The 19,399-nt window shown below is 55.5% G+C and overlaps 1 protein-coding gene across 8 annotated transcripts in view; it reads right to left on the bottom strand.

The window, feature by feature from the left end:
• Positions 1-19,184, bottom strand: part of ZNF512B (zinc finger protein 512B) — a 35,719-nt gene extending 16,535 nt beyond the window's left edge. The window contains exons 1-11 of one of the 8 annotated variants that reach the window (XM_055722243.1): positions 18,980-19,181; positions 14,468-14,590; positions 10,541-10,620; positions 9,636-9,764; positions 9,145-9,317; positions 8,724-8,977; positions 7,874-7,945; positions 5,486-5,620; positions 4,050-4,174; positions 1,489-1,581; positions 524-622 (exon numbers count right to left, since the gene is read on the bottom strand). In XM_055722243.1, coding sequence (XP_055578218.1) covers positions 524-622; positions 1,489-1,581; positions 4,050-4,174; positions 5,486-5,620; positions 7,874-7,945; positions 8,724-8,977; positions 9,145-9,317; positions 9,636-9,764; positions 10,541-10,620; positions 14,468-14,588 — 1,281 coding nt within the window. In that variant the 5' untranslated portion in view covers positions 14,589-14,590; positions 18,980-19,181. Of the gene's footprint in view, positions 1-523; positions 623-1,488; positions 1,582-4,049; positions 4,175-5,485; positions 5,621-7,873; positions 7,946-8,723; positions 8,978-9,144; positions 9,318-9,635; positions 9,765-10,540; positions 10,626-14,467; positions 18,924-18,979 lie in introns of those variants that run through there. The other 7 variants (XM_055722244.1, XM_055722245.1, XM_055722247.1 and 4 more) reach the window with 7 other exon arrangements.
• Positions 19,185-19,399: the final 215 nt, after the last annotated feature.

The raw sequence follows: 19,399 nt of genomic DNA, 5'->3' as shown, positions 1-19,399 counted from the left end.
TCTCCCCCAGAGACCCACACAAAGGCACAACAGCAACGGAGGGGTGGGGGGAGTGGCCCCCACCCCTGGCGCTTCTCGCCCCAACACACCAACAGAGTTCTTGGGAGAGAGGCATGGTGGGCAGTGGGAGGAAGGCATTGGGCAGGCACTGCCTGCAGAGAGTAAAGCATCTGTGGGGACAAACCTCTGCCACACACCTCCATTACCTGGTCGTGACTTGTCTGCAATCGGTTCGCAATTTTACCCTGTGCCCAGGACAGCGCCGGCCGTGCCCCCTCCTGAGCTCAGGAGGCAGAACCTGCCCTTCAGCGCTCCTCAACCTGCCCTATGCCCACCTGCCTGCCGGGATGGCCCGCTGCCGGAGTGCACAGAGCCAGCAGGACAGGGATCGGGATGGCGGTGCTAAGGTGAAAAAAAATCGAGCACATGCCAAGGGATGCCTGGAGAGTGCACGCCCCCCTCTGCATTGGGACTCACTCCTTCCACCTTTCCACAGAACGAGAAACAGGAATTGTTCTCGTACCTCATTGGGACATTTCAGTTTTCCCATCTGCTTTAGCACTTTCCTCAGCCTTTCCCGCTCTTCCTGTTCACCAAGTCCAGCGGTTTCCACAGGAACAGGCTGGAAACAAGGAAGTAACAGAAGCGACAGAGTCAACCATTCACTCATGTCCTCTGTGCCAGGAGTGGGTGGTAAACCTCTGTCTCGCAGGAGCTGCCCTTGCCCAGGGGGAACCTCTCGTTAATGGAGTTGGATCTCCCACTGCTTTACTGCACGCCAATGCCTTCGCTGTTACGTGCCAGATCTGCTCCTGCCTTTCCTGCATTTGCACCCAAAAGGCCAGCTGAGAAACCCAGGAGCAGCTCCTGCACGGAGGATTCACCAGCCAGACTGAAGAGCAGGAGGTTAATGCACAGGTAAAAGACAAGTCACAACTGGTAAGCACGGGACACATAGAAATGTGGTTATGCCTTGCCCCGTTATCTCGGAGATGTACATGACCAGATTATTAAGAACAACATCTAAATTAGTGCCTGCCAGATTTTATTCAGGTAAATTTGTGGCTACTTCTCACATGCACGGTGGAGAGCTGAAGCCTAGATTTTGAGATTTGTGCAAGGCAGAACCTATCAGTCCCAGATTTGCAGGCACAGTTTTGGAGGCAGAGCTTTGCCACTCAAAATTCGCCTCACTGTACTCACTGAATCTTCCCCCATTCTGGGATTTGAAACACTTTTATTTTTTCAGTCCTCTGCTCTACTCCCCAGGATCAACATGAGCCTAACTAGCCACCTGGGAAGGGATGGCTTTCCTTGGCAGGGACGGGGGAAGGCCACCGTCTGCATGAGCAGTATGTGAAATGCTGCAAAGATGGTGTTGTGAATCCTTCCTTTACAAAGACAAAGGAAAGCGGGCTGCCGATTGCTTCGCCTTCTGCAAGACAGAGAGAAACAAGGTGCGAGACAAGAGCAGCCCAGCGCTCTTACCTTGCTGACGTGTTCAGCCATGGTGTGGTAATTCAGCCCAGCCTTGGACTTGAACTGCTTTTTGCAGTGCTGACACTTCAAGGCATCCTGCAGCTGAATGAATTAAAGGCAAGTCACCGTGGAGGCCACAGTCCGCCGCTCATTTTCCAAGGGCTGCTGCCGCTTGTCAATAAGCCCCATGGGTAGCTGTTGCTGCAGCAGTACCCGGAGGTGGGACCCAGCAGGCAACGCAGCGTCCCCGTCCCCCATCCCAAGCCCAGCCTGTTTCTCTCTGTTGTCCTGGATACTGATATCAAACCCACATGCCCCGTTTTTTTGGAAAACATTCCACTTTGGATGTAGATTTAAAGCCCCACTGGCTGGAAACATCTGGCCCTGGTGTCTTAAGTCTTCCTGTTAAAGGGTTAGGAAAGAGAAGAAGCTTTGATCTACCAATATGTCAGCGGACTGTGCTCTGCAGCCCTATTAACTACAACAGATGCTGGCGTACAATACGCTTTCTGGGCGCCTGGGCTGTTTGACATTAAGACGCTGCTGGACACGATCACAGCAGAATGCTTCCTGCCTCATACTGCTCTGCTGTTTGACCCAACTTGGCCGCCCGAGTGACTGGGGAGATGCATTAAGTGCACACACCGACGTACAAGGGGAACTCGCAATGACAGTAACCAGATCATGACTTTTGCTGGGGCAGGTACCAGAATTTATTGACTCAGGAGCTGAACGCTCTGGGAGAGACAGAATGTCCAGACAGGGAGCCAGTGCCTGGATGGCCATGGCTGTTCCTGCTTCTCCGGCCCAGCTGATGCTCCACTTCCCCTTCAATCAAGCCTGGACTAGAGGCTGGAGAGGGAATGAAGATGGAGCTGCAAATCCCTCCTCATCCTGGAACTCCGGGAAAATGAAGAATAAACTCACTGCAGCCAGCTGGGCATGACTCACTTGTACCTGAGCTCCCATCAGTTAATGTTGTTCCAGACCCAAGCGCTTGAACCTAACAAGGTGGATGCTAAAAGCTCCTTACCTCATCAGATACCAACCTCAGCAATTTGGGGTTTACTCCTCCGGTCAACACTGAAGAATGTGCCATGTGTATATTCTAACAAGCCCTCCCACCTGGGATGCTGGAAGGATATACCTGCCCTCTTCTCCTTCAGGCCCGAGCACGTTGCAACTGTCCCCATCCCTTATTTCCTTTCCAAAACCAAAGGGAACAGGGCAGACTGCTTAGTGACAAGCAAGGAATGGAGAAACCGATTTCTGTTGTTTTGTAAGAGTTTCAGGGGCCTGCACATCCTTGCTTTATTGTCCAACTAAGAAATACTTCAGCCAAAGCAGAGAGCAAGCTGAGAGGGTCACTTCTGATGGGGATGACATGTACCTGCACAGCAGCGCCTTGCTAATGATGTGCCAGATGCTCATCTCAGAAGTGAAATGCTGAGAGCTGGACCTGTGGTCACACACCCAGAGCTTGGGGACTGTCCTCCCTGCACCACAGGCTGCTCTGGCAGGGATTCTGTCAAGCACCCCAGCTCCTGGAGTGGCACAGTGAGCCCTGGCAAGGACCGTCCCTCCCAGGGAAGGGTGACGGAACACCCATTCCTCGGGCTGGAGCCCTGATTCCTCAGCTGAACACCCACTGGCCTATTTATAGCAGGGAAGACATGCCTGACTGCTCTGGCAGTGTCGTGCTCGGCAGGCTGTCTGGCCATGCAGCTCACGTGGAGCCTGCCTGGTCTGGGAGATGCTCCAAAGCACAGGAGATATAAGCAGCAATGGCCAAGATCCCCACTCCACTGAAGCCAGGAGGAAGTCAGAGGAGGCAGGACTGCCCGGCATCGATGTAGTAGGGGGGCTGAAAGGGAGAGTAGCCTCCCACTGCTGTATAAATAGCGAGGCAAAAGCTGAGGAAGCATTTACAGAAAATGAATGTGGAATCAAAGCCGAGCCACATATTTTCAAAGCAGGAGGCATCGATCCCACGTTGGCTTTCTGTGGCGATGGCTCTGCACCACGCCAGGTGACAGATGAAGATGTAATCCTGTGCTCTGATGCATGGCGGTGTGGCAGAGAGACAATTTTTCACTGCACCATTACTGAACTCCTGCGTCTTGACAGCCTGCCTGAGCACATCCAAGCTCAGTGTCTCCCCGCGATGTGCTCTCATTCAACCACAATTTATTTGGCCTGACGCAAGGCATGGCACACAGCGAGATCCCACAGCCAGGGCTCTGGAGGAGGCCAAATTAGAGACAACCCCAACAATCTCTCCAGCCTTAAACCCATTCATTTAGTTACCAGAAATACCTGACTCTGCTGGAGACACTGGGGCAAGGGGCCCAGACCACAGAGGGATTCAGAATGGCTGAGAATTAGGTGTCCAAATTCCTCTAAATCGATGTGAGGCAGCCAGCTCTCTGAAGCTGACCAGCAAGAGCTCTATCAAACACAGCCCAAAACTGGTTTTAGGAGCATCAATAACACATTTATGAGTGGCACATGTACACATCCCTTCCCCTCCAAAATCCACATGTGCGTGATTGAATAAAGCAAGTCCTTACCTTCTGGCAGACATCCATGTGCTTTTTGAGCCCCACAACAGTCTTTCTGGTTATAACACTGCAGGTTGGACAGGCAACTTCTCCCTTCTCGCTGATCTCCCGCTGCCACTGGTCCTCGGGGTTTGCTGGTGAGGGAGAGGAGAGAGACGTCGCACCGAGCTGCAGAGACCACACGGCCTGCCTGGGCTGCTGGGCACGACAGCCCTGTCGTAAACCTTGATTTGCTACGTTGAAAAGCACTGAAGTGGGAAAAGTTCTTGATGTTAAAACCAGGTGTGCCATCCCGGGCATGGGTCAAGCCAAAACCAGACACAAACCACACAGGCACCTGCAGCTCTGCCTACCCCACAGCTGCCTGAGCGAACTGGGTCACTGGGCCACTTTGCATGGAGCTAGCTGACCTGCTGGCAGTTCATAGGGAAAAGGAAGTCTGCCTTCCCAACCCCACTGGTATCTTGTGCACTGGGAGATACCCCACGTGGAATAACTTGCCCCGGCCAAATGAAACAATTAGCAGGAATGAAACAAAGGTGAGCATCTCGGCTCCATCTGGATGTGTGCCTGGAAAACTTCCCTGGCAATCCTCTTTCCCAGCAGACACACAGACAGCTAGGGGAGTGCTAGCTTCCAGGCATCTGTTTATTTGAATGGCTGCGACTGGCTAAAAATCCACCCAAAATAAGAGATACGTGGGGCCAAAACCTGCTCTCAGGTCCAGAGTTCACACCACACTCTCAGCGGAACAGTGCTGGGCTTCCAGCAAGGGAAGTCCGGTCCGAATAAAAACTGCCAAATCTGTTTATTTGGATGCTTTTGCATGGCTGTGAGATCAGAGTCATTTATTTGAATTTGAAAGCAGTGCAAGGCACTGCAGCTGTGTTTATCTTGCACATCCTGCGTTCCTCCTGCTGTCAGAGCTCCCAGTGAAAGTCAGCAACCTGCACTAGGGTGTAAGCTGCTCCTCGGAGGCTTCGGGAAGACATAATCACACCCAGAGGTATGCACTGGCATCATTCATGGAGATTATGTTAGAAAAATGTCATCACCCCAGACATCGACCCAAACTGTGGTCACAGTGAAGCCAGGGGGAATCAGGATTTGGCTATCAACTCCCAATACTAGCAGCGGTCTGTCCCGGCAGTGAAGCCAAGGTAAGGAATCCCCCTTTCAGGGTATCAGTTGTGCCTGCACCAATATTTTAGGAGCAGTAGTTGTTCCTACATCTGAGCTACACCTCAAAAGCTGTGTGCTCCTACTGCTGATTTTGTGCTGCTGCTGCTTGCAAACCTGCTAGAAAACAGCTCGCCGGGCCAGGAGGGGTGTGGAACCACAGGCGGTGGGTGAAGTGGGGACTGTGCAGGCTTGGAGCAGAACAGAGGATAAGCAGCTAAGCTGCACCCAGAGTTGCTGCTTGTGCTTTGCCTCCACCAGCTCACCTGCTGGTAGATGTACAGCTGTTTCCTTCTTCACACCAGCTCCTGGAGGTTTCTTTTTCAGCTCCTCTGTGTTGGTGTTACCCTCTAACTTCTTGGCTCGATGAGCTTTCGCTTTGTCCTCTGCTTTAACAAGACCTGTAGAGGTAGAGAGGATTTTTTTTTTATTTGGTACTTGCTTTAATACCCTCAGACCAACTTGCATGTAGCAGGTAAAAAATCTCTACCTCTAACCCAGGGACGCTGAGCTGGCTGTAGGTCTGCCACAGCTGTATGTGTAAGATCAGCTCTGTAATTATGACAAGCAATATCGTAACAGCTTGTGGTGTTTTATAAACAGAATCTCTTCCCCCAACCCAGACAGTTTATGAACTATGGAAATGCCATGGCAAAGCAGGGCAGGATGCTTCTAGCCAGGCAGACTGTGGGAAAGGCAGGCTGGGGTGAAAGCAAAAAAGCATTTTGCAAGAAAGTGAAAAGGGGAACTGGAACAGCAAACTCGGGGTATAAAAGTGGCGTTCTTGCTGATGCTCCTGCATCAGAAAGGCTTTCTAACCGCTTGGGCCAATGAACTGGGGTTCCCCTTAGAAAACCGGGCAAACTTTGGGATCCCGGACACTAGATCCCACAGGACCTTTCATCCCTGGATCTGTATGATGACATACCATCATCGCCACAACGAACACAGGTCTCTCCAGGGACTGCTGGGTGCTGGGAAGGGTCAGGAAACAGGAGGAGAGATGGGGTGACTGGGTGACAGGCACATGGGGAGCAGCTACCCTGGGTAGCTGGTGACTGTCACCAAGCCTGCCTGCAAAGTGGCGAGGAAATTGAAGCCAGGACTCTCCGTGCAGGCAGAGTGCCAGGCTCTCAGCCAGCTTCTCCCAAACACATCCATCCTCCCACCTTGTCTGTGCCTCACCCCCGCACACTTGCACCAGCAAAGCGTGTGCTTCCCATTCAGCCTGTTAAATAGATCGCTGCTGACCACTGAAGCTCCTCCCTGCACTGAGCAGGCCAAGCGAGCACATGCTGAAGCGAGCACATGCCGAGAGCATGCCAGCAGCAGCGATGCGCCCGAGTCCCCTCTGTCACGCAGAATCTCTCGGCAGTTCCTGGGCTGAGGTAAGAAATGGAAAACCTGACTTGTAAACGATGCTTTGGAAAGGCTGGCAAACAGAGGAGGGGGCTCTGCCCCTGGTCCACACCCTCCCTGTGCTTCCACAGAAGGTGCTGGAGGCAACATGGTGAATGCCAGGGTCAGATCCACACCTGTCCCACGAGGGTCCACGTCCCCCTGAACTTCTGGGTTGTGACCCTTGCAAAGCCAGGGTCTGAATGGAGGCAAGCACCCCGTGACGGGCTGGTGTCACCTTGTTTTTGGGGAGCCAATTGCCACATTGAGCCCAGGGGATGTAGGCAAAGCCTGCCTGATCTTCAGTCTCCATCTGAGGCAGCAGGTCACCAGGGGCACCAGTTATATTCTCAAGGAACTCACAGATGTTTCAGCCTACGGCAGTGCCTCTGTGGGGAAGTTAAGGGAAACAATCCCGACTTCCCAGGAGCCAGGGGAAAGGAAATTGCAGATACCACACTGAGCCTGCCCTTCAGGAAGTGTGTAACTCCTTCAAAGCCACCAGTGCCTCTCCCTGAGCGCCCCTTGTACTAGAAGGTGCTGCCTCCTGCAGCGCCTGGAAATCTGCTTTTTATGTCCCTGATAAAATGTATTTCATAGCCAGTATGAATCCAGTTGCTCTCACACCGGGGATACTCCAGGTTTCTTCCCTCCTTTCCAGCCCAATTGGGTGTATTTACAGAGCACGACCACAGTCCCACTCACTCCTGCTTTGCCAGGCTGAAGCAGCCAACTCGTGAACCTCCTCTCAGAAAACATCCCAGTAACGCATCTCTTTTCCCCTGAATTCATTTTCTTGAATGTGGGCGACCAGCATTGGAGACAGTCTGAGGGATGGATGCGTCATCCAGCCTTTCTACGCAGCAGAAATCCTCCTTGACGCCATTGGAAATACTGTGACATCCCTGGGTGGTGGGATGACGATAAGATGACGCTTCTCATGTCTTGCTTGTGCCAGCAGCTCGTTACTCTTGTGTCACAGCTGGACATACCTGGATCCTTTCCTCTCTTCTCTCATTTCCCAGCGACAGGTTCCCAAGCAGAGCAGACAGGGTGGTTCTCAGTGCCAGCTCTGCTGCTGCCTTTCACTGCCTTTATGACACGCTTATGGTAAAAGGCACCAGCTCCTCCAGTGTGATATCCCCAGGCTGCAGGTGGCTGCCATGCATCTCCACCACAGAGAGGGCTCTTGGGGCCTCACATGCCCCAGGGAGAAGCTACAACCCTGCAGGTGACCAGAGTTGTCCCTGTATTACCTTTCAGTCCAAACGTCCCCGAGATGGATGGCTGCTCCCCCGTAAATTTCTTAGGAGTTTTCTGTTTCCTTCCTGACTCAAAAGAGAGAAACAGAGAGAGATTTGGTCAAATAACTGTACTGCCAGGGGGCCTTCACCAGTCCCAGGGCATGAGGTGGGCACACGCTCCGTGTCAGGAGTGGATCACCTTGAGGAGCCTTTTACCAGTGTGAAATACAGGGGCTGTCAAATGAAGCACCCGCCCACCAAACAGTAACAAGATGCTGCTTCCCACTCCAAAAATACAGGAGAGATAACGGTATCCAGGGCTAATTCAATGAGTGGAAGTGGTGTCTCTGTCTAATGCCAAAAACTGCGTGGTTTCCACAGTCTCAGCAGCTAAGGTGGCTGGCGGTGGTTCGCTTTGGTCCTGCAAGCAGTGTAAATCCATGCCACAATGGGGACAACCATGGTCCTGCCTGCCAGCCCTGCAGTAAAGGGGCAGAGTGCGCCTCCTGACCCTGTCCCAATCCTCCAGGAAAATGGGTTTGCCAGAACGACCCTAGTTTAAACTGCCACACTCGGTGAGGACAGATGGGCTGCCACAGCAGCCTGCTGTGCTGCAGGGAACTCAATCCATTGCCAGTCCTATAGGTCCTATAGAAATACCTCTACCACAGCTACAACTGGTTTTTAACTCCCAGTGGAGCTGCAAGAAACTGGGGGGGGCAAATTATCAGGATGCTGAAACAAGGCTTGGATGTACATTCAGAGAGACACTCGCAGCAGCGCTGGCTGGTGCGGAGCCCCTTCCTGCGGGACACCCCTCTCTGGGCTCCTGAACCAGCACAGCCCCAGGCTCTAATCTTACTGTGCTTCATCCTCTCGGGGTCTTCCTCCTGCAGAGAGGCCTGGCTGCCCCGCTGCTGCACAGCATCCTTGCCGCTCGAAGACTTCGCCGTGGGGGTGGCGGCTGCCATTGCCTCAGCTGCTGCGATCTGAAACTCCTTGCTCTCCCGGCTCTCCGCCAGGCACTCGCCATTCTCGGCGTGGTCCTGGGCCGCAGCTTTTTCCGTCTTTGCCTGTTTGGGATGGATGGTGGGGCAAGCTGAACTCTCAGCAGCTCTAGGGCAAAGCACAGAGGGCTTGTTTAAAGAGGGGTTGTTAGACAAATGTCCTGACACCTCTCCCCCCTCGCCAGCCCAGATCGTGGGAATGGAGGCGGGCACATTCCCCCTCTCCCAGCCATCCCTACACCACCACCACCACACAGCCCAGCCACAGCCTGCTACCTTTTCTTGCCACTGCTCTTTCCAATGGCCTTCGGCACTTTGTTTTCTGCTTTGCTGGTTGGCACTGGCCGGTCCAAGTGATTCCAGAGCCGATGCTTTTCTAGCTGGGTTTTGGAGGTGAAGGCAGCTTCGCAGTACGAGCACGAATACGTCAGCTTCTCTGAGATTGCACCCTGTGTGGAGCAGGCATGCAGACATTAGACCACAAAAGGGACAGGCTTTTTCTGACACAGGCAAGAAGACAAACTGTATGTAATCCCTTCTGCCTCTCCGAAGAGTTACCAATGGTCCACAATCCAACCAGGCCAGACCTTACACTGAGCTGGAGGGACCCAGCTCCGCTCATACATACCCATGAACCATCCCTGGCCCATCTGTGCCCTCCCCATTTTATTCTCCTGGGGTTTGACACCTGAGAGGGGCTTTACCCTGTAGATGGTAACGTAAGAGCTGGCCACTGGGGAGGACAGACAGCCCTCCAGTCTCCTTACCCCTTGGCAGCGTTGATAGTGGTACTTCAAACCATAAATGCTGGGGAACTCCAGCCAGCAGCCTGAATTGGGACATTTCACCCTGGAGTGGGCTTTGAATTCGTCCTTCCACTGGTTCATCAGGGGGAGCTGGGAACAGGAGTGACAACAGGTATAGCTAAGCGAAGACCCACTGCATGCCCATGTGAGTGCCAGCGCATCCCGAGGGGGCCACATGGGACCTCCGATTATTCCTGTTCACCCCTTCCCAGCAGGCAGCTGCAAAGTGGACCCCAGGGCCGTGCTTCAGTGCAGCGGTGCTCCCCACAGCAAGAGGTGCTGGGACAGCCTCTGCAGGCTCTACAGGCTAATGATTCCTTCTGAGAATTTCCCTTGCTGTGCCTCCCAGAGCACACACGTGCTCCCGGTGAGGCTGGGGAATAAATCAGGCCAGAAGTCACCTGGGTGATTTAATCACCTCACATTTCATCTAGTCAGTAAATCACCCCATGCCCATGCTCTCATGACAAACTGCTCTGTGTGTTGTCCCCGCTACCATGCAGGAATTAAACTGCACAACTCCATGGGGAATAAATCATCCCTTTGCCGGTGCTGCCAGATCATTAGCCAAACCTGTCCTGGCTGTGAAAGAATCCAGCTCATCTGGGCATGGCCTCAGCAAGGGGAGGCTGGAGGAGGGTACTGTTCCCTAACCAGGGTTTCAGAGGATGCTGCATGGAGGGGATTGACAGGCCAAGATCTTGCCAAGCCCAAGACAAGGCTGGTCTGAAGATTAAACCACCAGGAAGGCAGGTTTAACCCTGGAGCGGGGCTGGCTGGAGCACGCAGCACAGCAAGACGCAGAGGGCAAGTCAGAGGGAGCGAGGCAGGGAGGGCATCAGGGATCAGAGCGTGTGGGGTCTTACGGGGATGTCTTTCAGCGCCTGGTTCTCGGCCTTGGGTCGTCCTTTCTTCCTGCCCTCAGTTCTGTCACTGGTTGCATTTCCTGCAAACAGATGCAGTGCACGTCACCCGCCGTCTGGCCAGCCGTGCCAGAGGAGCCGCTGTCCCGGCAGTCCTGCTGCCTGGCCCCCGCCTCCCCCCACCCGGCTGGCTCCCTCGCTCCACACAGGGTCTGCCTCCACCCTGGCAAGGACAGAGATTCCCCTTTGGAAGGCAACGCCAGCTACCCTGCAATTCAGTGCACAGCCCCTACACCTGCAGATATGTGCACGGAGACGGCTGCTTCTCCTGGTGTCTGCTGATCCCTCTCCTTTCATTTACACGGAGTGGTCTGAGCACAGCTGGGGCTTGCCTTGGAAAACGGACATTCTGCTTGGGTTGGAAGAAATCTTTCAACAACTATGCTACTTAGCAAAAGAAATCTGCGTCTGGGTCGGCACGCTGGGCCTTGGGTAGGCTGTCCAGCACAGAAATCCCCCATGCTCTTTGCTCAGCCAGCGTGGCTGAGCAGCCCCAGGGCTCGAGGAAGACACTGGCCCAGGAGATGTGTTGAGCCCATGGGGAGCAGCAGGGATAGGGATGGCTGGGAGGCAAGGAAGGGCAAGTCAGTGCTTGGGAGACTTGGGTGGGGAGGAGAAGCCATGGGAACACCTTCATGAGGGACGACAGCTCTGTGTGTGCTCAGAGAAGACTCTTGAGGCGTCCCAAGCACGAGCTGAATGCTAGCAGAGCAGGAACGTGCCCAGTTCAACCAGACACCACAACCAGGAGATACTAAGAAGCCCCTGTTGTTGTGTGGTGGGGCACACCAAATACAAGCACGCTAAACTGCCAAGCCCCAGACCAGACACTTTGGCTCACAACGGCAGCAAACTCCCCAATTTCACCTAATTCACACCCAAAATGGATTGTGCAAAGCGGGGGCTGAGTACAGTTCACCAAATCAATCCACTTTCACATCCAACCTCCCATCACTCCAAGCAGGAGCCGAGCATCCTGGTCACCCCGCGGGTCTGGAGAGCCTTGGCAAGACTCTGCTCCCTTTGCACAGCGCCGTCCCCCCAGAGCTCTGCACTCCTGGCAGGCCTTGAGCTGCATTTTGAGGGCTAACCTGCAATTTTAAGTGATGCTGGAGTCAGTGTAAGCCAAAACCAAACTGGACAGATGTGAGCAGCCAACGGGAAAAGCAGTGTACCAAAAACTGAGACTGAGATCTGTGAGGGCTTAATGAAAGCGGCTGGGAATAAAAGCCACTTGCTACGAGAACAGAAACAAGTCAAAAAGCATCCCTGAGAAGAAAACCCAAAACAGTTACAACAGGAGAACTGAGATTAAAAAAGCTAAACTGAATCTGTAAAACGCCCTTCTCTGGTGAAAATCAGGTAAGAATAAGAGGCTGGAAGCCGAGCCAGCAATCCCTCTAGTTCCTGAGAAACTGAAGCTCAGCTCCAAGCCTGGCACTGGCTGTACTCAGAAGCCAATCCAGGATTTTTTTGGAACAAGGGAGATCAAACAGAAAGCCAACCAGTTACCTACAAAGGCACTGCCAAAACCACACACCCTCTCCCTTTTCATGCCTTCTTCCCCAGCAGCCAGGGGTAAAATAGTGAACAAGACAGTTGGCTCATTTATTTCCAGTTGCCTGAAGTGATGCCAGCCGGTTTGCTCCACTTGGATACCCATAAAAGCATCCACTGGTGATGTACCATCCTTTGGGAATCCCTCTAGCCCAGGTGGCCTCATCTGCAAAAGGTGGTGACCTCTACGGACTACAAGAGAAAGTCCAAGAAAAGCCACTTACACCCCCCAGCCCCCGCAAGGCAGCCTCTAAGCTGTCCCTAAAACACCCCGTTCAGTTTGGATTCCTACCTGCCTGGCTCCTGCCCCGAAATGGCTCATCGTCCTAAAGAGAGTGGAGGGGTTTGCAAGCTTGGCCCCAAACCATGCTAGTTCTGGAGCAATAGTGATCCAGAACTTTCAAAGTTCTCAGTGAGTGCCCAAGAACGATGTCTGTGCATCACAGTTTCCCTCTGCATTTTGTATTTTCTCCAATGCTCCCACACACACACTCAGACCAGGCTTTTCCTCCACACTTCAGGTAAGCGAGGGCCTCCCCCTGCACATGAAACGGAGCTACAGCTCTTGCACATCAAGGGACTGCAGGAGCTGGGAGTTTATGAAAAAAACCCAAATTATGCAGAACTTGAAGCGAAAGCTCACAACACTGCAGTTACCTGCTCATTACTCTCCTTGGTTTTCACTTTTTTCTCCTAAACACTTCAAAATATTCCAAATTTGAATGTTCCACAACAGCACGTCCCTGCCCCTCCAGGCAGCTGTCCCCGGCACCCCAGCATGTCTGGGGTCACGGCTCGCACAGAAGCTTGAGCAAAAAAAGCTCTCCTCTCCTTTTCGCAACTTGCACAAGTTTCAAAACTTTCGGCAATGTTTCGTGCCAAACACAAGAGCTCCCAGTCCAGCCACCCCTTATTCAACTGCTGGCTGGGGACAGCGAGAACAGCGATGGGAGGAGCAGAAAATACATGTCCTCTCCCGACACCTCACTCCTGGCTACCAGCTGCTGTCTGTGTGAAACTCTGACCCTTACAGGCACCTGCAGGAGACACAAACCTGACAGTGCTCAGCGTTACGGCTGGTACCGTGGCTGGGCACCTCTGCAGCAGGTTACTGCAGTTTTAGGCTAAATCAGCCAGGTGAAAACATCATGCTCTTCAGAAACAGGGACTGGAGGTGGCCTGCCAATAGACTCGAGGCTTCCCTGGACTAAGACCTGGCTTGGAAGGGATGCTGCATGCGCCAGCCGGGCTGCTGCATCTGAGGGAGGCCAGCAAAGCGACTGCAGGAGGCCCCTGTCTTCACCCCCAAGAAGTGAACCCTGGCGGACATTTCCACCTCCAGCACTTTCCCAGGGAAAGCAATGAAATACCTTCATCACAGAGTGTCCTTTACTCCATCACTTTCAGTCCACCTAAACTGAAGGAAGGGAAAAAAAGAAAAAAAAAGGGCTTTTCTACTTTAGAAGGTGCTGATAAGATGTGGCGCAAGGAAAACCACTCTCCTGAACACAGGTATGTTCATACTGCGGACAGCTGGAGCTCATTCCCCTTAGCAGTAAGTTACACTCCTCTACGAGCAATTACGGCTTCAGCGCCCTCAGGGGAAGAGTGGCATTTGGGAAATATTTAGTGCACAAGCATTTCCCCGCCAGGCCACTGATTTTGGGTGCCAGGTCTGAGATACACCTCTGAAGTCTGATGCTCGCCCCGGGTGCGGGCATCCCTCAGCACCCAGGGCTGCCGTTAGCAAGGTAAAGGCAGCGAAAGCCCCTCCGCACCCACAGAGGGGATCTCCCAGCATAAGCACACAGGAGAAAAACAATCTCCTTGGGCCTGGAGATTCCTGGATAGAGAAATCAGCTATCCATCAGAGTGACAGCCCTTAGCAAGCGGGTCCCCTGGGGCTCGTATGCTTGCAAGCCTCCATCCCGGGGGCCGCGACACGGGAGACAGCAGATGGTCTGAACTCATTTAAGCCTTTCCATCCTTTGATGTAACACTTAGCTACCAACACGATAAATAGGCGGCGAGACACCCATCTCGTTAAGCCAGACGCACGCCTCGCGAAAGGGAGAGACCATCTCCATCCCTCCCCTCCAATTCCCAGGAATCGGCTCGCTGCAGCTCCAAGGGCCTGGGGCTTTTTTTGCCCAGCACAGCCCTCACCAGTGGGTCGAAGTGAGGAGCAGAGGTATGTTGAGACTCGGTGCACTCACAACCCCCCCATTTTGGCAGCTGCCCCCCAACCCCCCCCACCAGGTTCATCCCCCCTGCCCCATCCAGCTCTGCAGAAACTAAAAACCAGTTCCTTACCGAGCTTGGGCAGCTCTGCCGGTGGGTTTATCCTTGTCTCTGTCCTGCTTTCTTTGCTGGCAGCGGGTTTGTTAGAGCCTGCAGTTTTCCTTCCACCTTTAAAGGTATAGGAATCCGCCATCTCTGAAAGAAGCAGGGGAAGCGTTAAAATTCACTCCTCGGAGCCAGGAGCAACACATGCTGAAAGCAAGGAGAGCTGCTGAGGAGGAAGGGAAATTAAAAAACTATCATGCAGCTTAAAGGTTCCCACAAAGAGAATAAACGGGACGTGCTTCCGAGTATTTGTTCTATGGTCGAGCAACACCATGGACATGGCTGAAAAGCTGCTTTCATTATATGCTGGTTTCCCCCTCCACATATAACTGCAAAGACTTTATTAAAAATTATGGGCTGACTTTGCCCAGAGAAGTAGCGAATAAATGGCTTTTCCTCTTCGTTTATTTCTCTGCTTTCATTTAAGACACCAAAAGAAAAAAAAATAGTGAGTTTTAATGAACAGATGTAGTGATAAATTTCCAATTTTCCTTATTAATGGGAAACTGTTATAAACTGAGAATTGTTAATGTTATCTGAATTTTCCGTATTAATAATTCAATTTGGCTTCTCTATAAATAATGAACGTGAGGAATTATCGCAGAAGGTCCAATCTCACTCCTGACGGAAGCCGGTAGCAGGACACCCCTCCACGTCAGCGGTGCCAGGAGGAAGCCCATGGTGCGGCTGGCTCTGCCCTGGTTGGTTTCAAGCACCTTCCTCCCCTCCTGACAGCACAAAGACACATCTGAGGACAGCAGCTGCATCGGGAGATGCAGCTGGGCTAAAGGTGTCCTCCACAACAAGAGCATCAGGCCCCTGGGAGGTGATTCCCTGGACCACCACGGCCTTGAGACCCTGGTCGGGATATGATGCTGATCCTCAGCCAGGTACTGGCAGCGTGACTGAAGGAAGTGCCAAATGGTGCTTTCTTCACTTTTGCTCAACACTTCTCTCCCACACACACAGGTTTTTTAAAACACATTTGACGCGTCACTCCCAATTCCTCCCATGAGATCACGTCCAGCATCGCTTAACTCAATGGAGTTGATGCCCTGAGCGTCCAGACTCATCCCTCCCATCCTGGCGCCCAGAGACAGCAAAGGTCTGGGGAAGCATCTCCCGTGTGCCCAGATCGCTGGCCAGGCCATCGACACATGGGACACAAGGGCCCAACAGCCCTGTCTGAGGCGCCCCCAGGGACTTTCCATGCAGCACTGGGCACCGTGCATCACATGCAGCCCAGATGCTCCGTGAAGAACTGGCAAAAGCTTCCGGCTTGTGTTCGGCTGGTGACACATATGTGGTTGTTTGCATAGACACAAAGGTTAATCGGATCAAGTGAGAAATTCCAGCCTTGGCAACAGGTTCTCTAGCATTTGGTGCTGAGCACAGGGATCGTTTATTCAGCTAATTTGGGTTCTTTTGGTGGGAGACCTTGGTAGGAGCTGCAGCCTGACTGCCTGTGGCTCCACTCCTTCCCAGAGACAGCTGGTCTCCAGAACAGATGGGGGTCCCTGCAGCCCCTTCCCAAATCACAGCTCCATTCTCACCCACGCAGGCACTGCTACTGTCCCAGATCCGCCAGGAACAAACTTGCCAGTCCCCTTCCTCCCTGTGCTGCCTCCTGGCACCTCTGAGCAATACCCAGGCGAGTTGCTCAAAGGAAAAAAAAAAAGGGGGAGGGGGAAGACTCACGAAAGACTAGTGAACGGAAAACTAAAGACTACAAGATCTCTGTGCTTTATAATGTGAAAACCAAGGGGAAACCCACCCAGCTAACACATTTACCCAACCAGGGCTAGCACCAATGCAACCGTGCCATGGCTTTGCCCCCTGGGCCGGCACATCCCAGCGGGAGGGGAGGGAGGGCCAGCGCTGGGGCGAAGGCTGAGCAGGGCCTCCCACACCAAAGAGCGACCACCAGCACACTTGCACCCCGAGCAGCAAGATACCCCGATGCAGGCAGGCAGGGCTGCTGTCAGATGGGCTACAGACCACAAAACCTCCGTGCCCGCCTCGCTAGGCAGCTCAAGGATGACTTGCAAAGACTGACGGGCAGGGCAGACCCCGCTGTTGGCCAAGGTGCCCACCTCCTGCGCCCTGGACCCCCCATGGCAGCGCACACCAAACCATGGGAGCTGGGACGGTACTGAGCACCACCCTGCAATGCTCCAATCCCAAAACCACTGCAACATTCCAGGTGCCCAGCTCAGTCTTGCTCCCACAGCTGGACACTCCTCATTCCTCTTAACTCATTCATCCCCTCAAAGGGACCCTTTCTGGCCAGCTTAAGAGGTTTTGAAGGCCTTTTTGTTTTTCCACACCAAATACTTCTTTGAGTCCTCTTCCCTTCTTATTTTTCGGCTAAATGAAAAATAAAAATCCCATAAGCCACTTAGCGAGAGCCAAATTCTGCTCCCTGGCCACCGATACAACCCCAGGGATCCCAGAGGAATTGCCCCGGAGCCAGAGAGCAAAAATCAGTCCATTGTTGGTAGTTGTTCTTTTTTTGTAATGTCCAAACTTCTCACTCATTTTTGAGTTACACACGCTGAAACCCGGCAACAGCCCACACCCTTCCATGCTTTCGTTATGTTTTTGGTGACAACCCTTTTGCAACAGGCAATGGGAGGAAAAGACTTTGGCGGGTCCTGCCTGCGAGCGGGGCTAGGATGTGGTACAGGAAGGTTGGGATTGGCAGCATCTTTGCTGATGAAGCCTCCAGCTCTTTTTAGTTAACTTTTTAGAAGTTCGTGGCAGCATTTTTGAAGTGTCCAACTCCAATTCCAGAAAAAAAAATCCCGCGTCAACACAGGAGCCAGCATGGGATGAGCAGAGGCCAAGTCGGTGGTGCCAGGAGCAGGGGTGAGGAGGAAGCCCGCGGCTGTGGGAAGGGGGGAGCGAAGCCTGGGAGCCCACCATGCCAAAGGCACCGCTCCCGAGCCACTGGCAGCTCTGCCCGGCCAGCACAGCCACACGCTCCTCTGCCGGGTTTGACAAGGGACAGCAACGTCCCAGCCACTCGCAGCCCCAGCAGGCTCCTTCCCTCCGGGACAGATCCCTCCCGTGGAGCTGTTGGGCTCTGCGGGCTGGGCACAGCCTGGAAACTGGGCATGAACTGGAAAAGGGGGAATAACTCCACATATAAATGCCCGTCTGTGACATTGGATTAGGTCCGTGGGAGCACGCGTGCAGCCAGGGATGGCCTCTCAGCCCCATGGTGTCCTTATGGCTACAAGGGGGAATGTCACCTGCGGCTCCTGACCACAAACTCTCCCGCCAGGATTCCAGCCCCAGCCCCAGTGCTATGGACGCACCGTGCTGCACGCCAGCCGGCTCCATCACCCATCGACCCGCTCATCAGTTACCAACGGCTCCAGATGTAGGCAATGCCAAAAAGGCGAGCGAGCCGCCCGCTCCCGGCCCGCGGTGCCCGGGCATGAACGGCGTGCCAGGCAGGCTGCCGGCAGAGATGCCATGAGGCCAGTGCAGGTGACAAACACTGAAGGGCACCGCCGCCACTGCCCGAGGAGCCACGCTGCCTCCCACCGACTCCAGGCCAAACCAGAGCCGCAGCCACACACTCGGAGAAACTTCCCAGGAAGGAAGATGAGGAAACGGCGGGAAAGACTTCCTCGGGAGGAAGCGGAACTGCCCTCGCTGGAGGATTCCCGGAGAGGGAAGCACGTGGCAGGTGAAGCCCCACGACCCGCTGCGTGCCCGGGCCGGGCGCGTGGCTGGGGGGACAGCGTGCAGCACAGCCCCGCGCCATCGCCAGCCCGGGGCAGCCGGGTGGCTCTCCTGGGGGGAAGGACTCACCCCGCGGCACAAGGCCCCGTGCTCCGGCCGCCCAGCGGGCTCCGGGTGTGGGCGAGGCGTTTCGGCGCTGTGAGGCTTCTGTCCCGAGCACGTTAGCTGTCCCCTGTCCCTGTCGTCCCCCCCCCGAGACACAGCAGCCAAGGGGAGAAGCCCCTGCTCACGCCTGGTGGGCAGCGAGGCCTCGCCATGCCGAGGCAGGCACCCAGGCGGGCACCGGGGCACCCCCCCCGGGCATCCCCGGGGCCGAGCGGGACCTCAGCCCCGCCTGGTGCTGCTGTCACCCCGCCACGCCGGCCCCAGCCCCTCGGCCGCGCCACCTCGCTGTCACCCCCGCTCCCGCCACCGTGCGGGCTGGGCCGCCCCGGGCCCGCCACCCCCCGGGCCCGAGCGGGGGCCGCCGTGCCGCCCCCCGGCCTGCCGCCGCCCCGGGCCCGGCCGCCCCATCGCCGGGAGCCGGCCGGAGCTCGCCGCCCGCCGCTCGGGGCCCGCCGAGGAGGGCCCGGCCGGGCCGCGCCGCCGGGAGGGGAAGAGCGAGCGGCAAAATGGCGACGCGGCGGCGGGCGGAGCGGAGCTGGGGCGCGGGGCCGGGGGGTGCGGGTGTCCCCGCCGCGGCGGCGGGCCGGGGGGGCCGGGCCGGGCCCGCGGCTCGGTGCTTACCTCGGCGGCGGCGGGCCGCGCTGCGGGGCGCGCAGGGCCGGGCGCCCCCCGGCCGGCGAGGCGGTGCCGCCCGCCGCCCCCGGCTGCGGGCCGCCGTGCGGGGCTCCCCGGCGCGCCCACACCCGCGGCGGCGCCGCGCTCCGCTGCCGCGCTCCCGCCCGCCCGTCGCCGCCGCCGCCGCGGCTCATGCGCGCTCCCCGGCCCGCCCCGCCCGGCCCGGCCCGCCCCGCGCCCCGCCGCCGCCGCCGGCCCGCGCCGGCCCCGCGCCGGTGGATCTCGCGTGGCTCCGCCGACGGGGCCGGGGCCGGGGCCGGGGCCGGCGGGAGGGCGGGGGGGGCGGGACCGGGCAGCGTCCCCGGCGCGGTGCGGTGCGGGCAGGTGCGGTGCGGGCAGGGCAGGGCCGGGCAGGGCAGCGCTGCC

This window comes from Falco cherrug, chromosome 10, assembly GCF_023634085.1.
Source record: "Falco cherrug isolate bFalChe1 chromosome 10, bFalChe1.pri, whole genome shotgun sequence".
Classification (NCBI taxonomy): domain Eukaryota; kingdom Metazoa; phylum Chordata; class Aves; order Falconiformes; family Falconidae; genus Falco; species Falco cherrug.
Note: the sequence above shows the minus strand (reverse complement) of the source record. Positions and strands in the feature narration are given on the sequence as shown.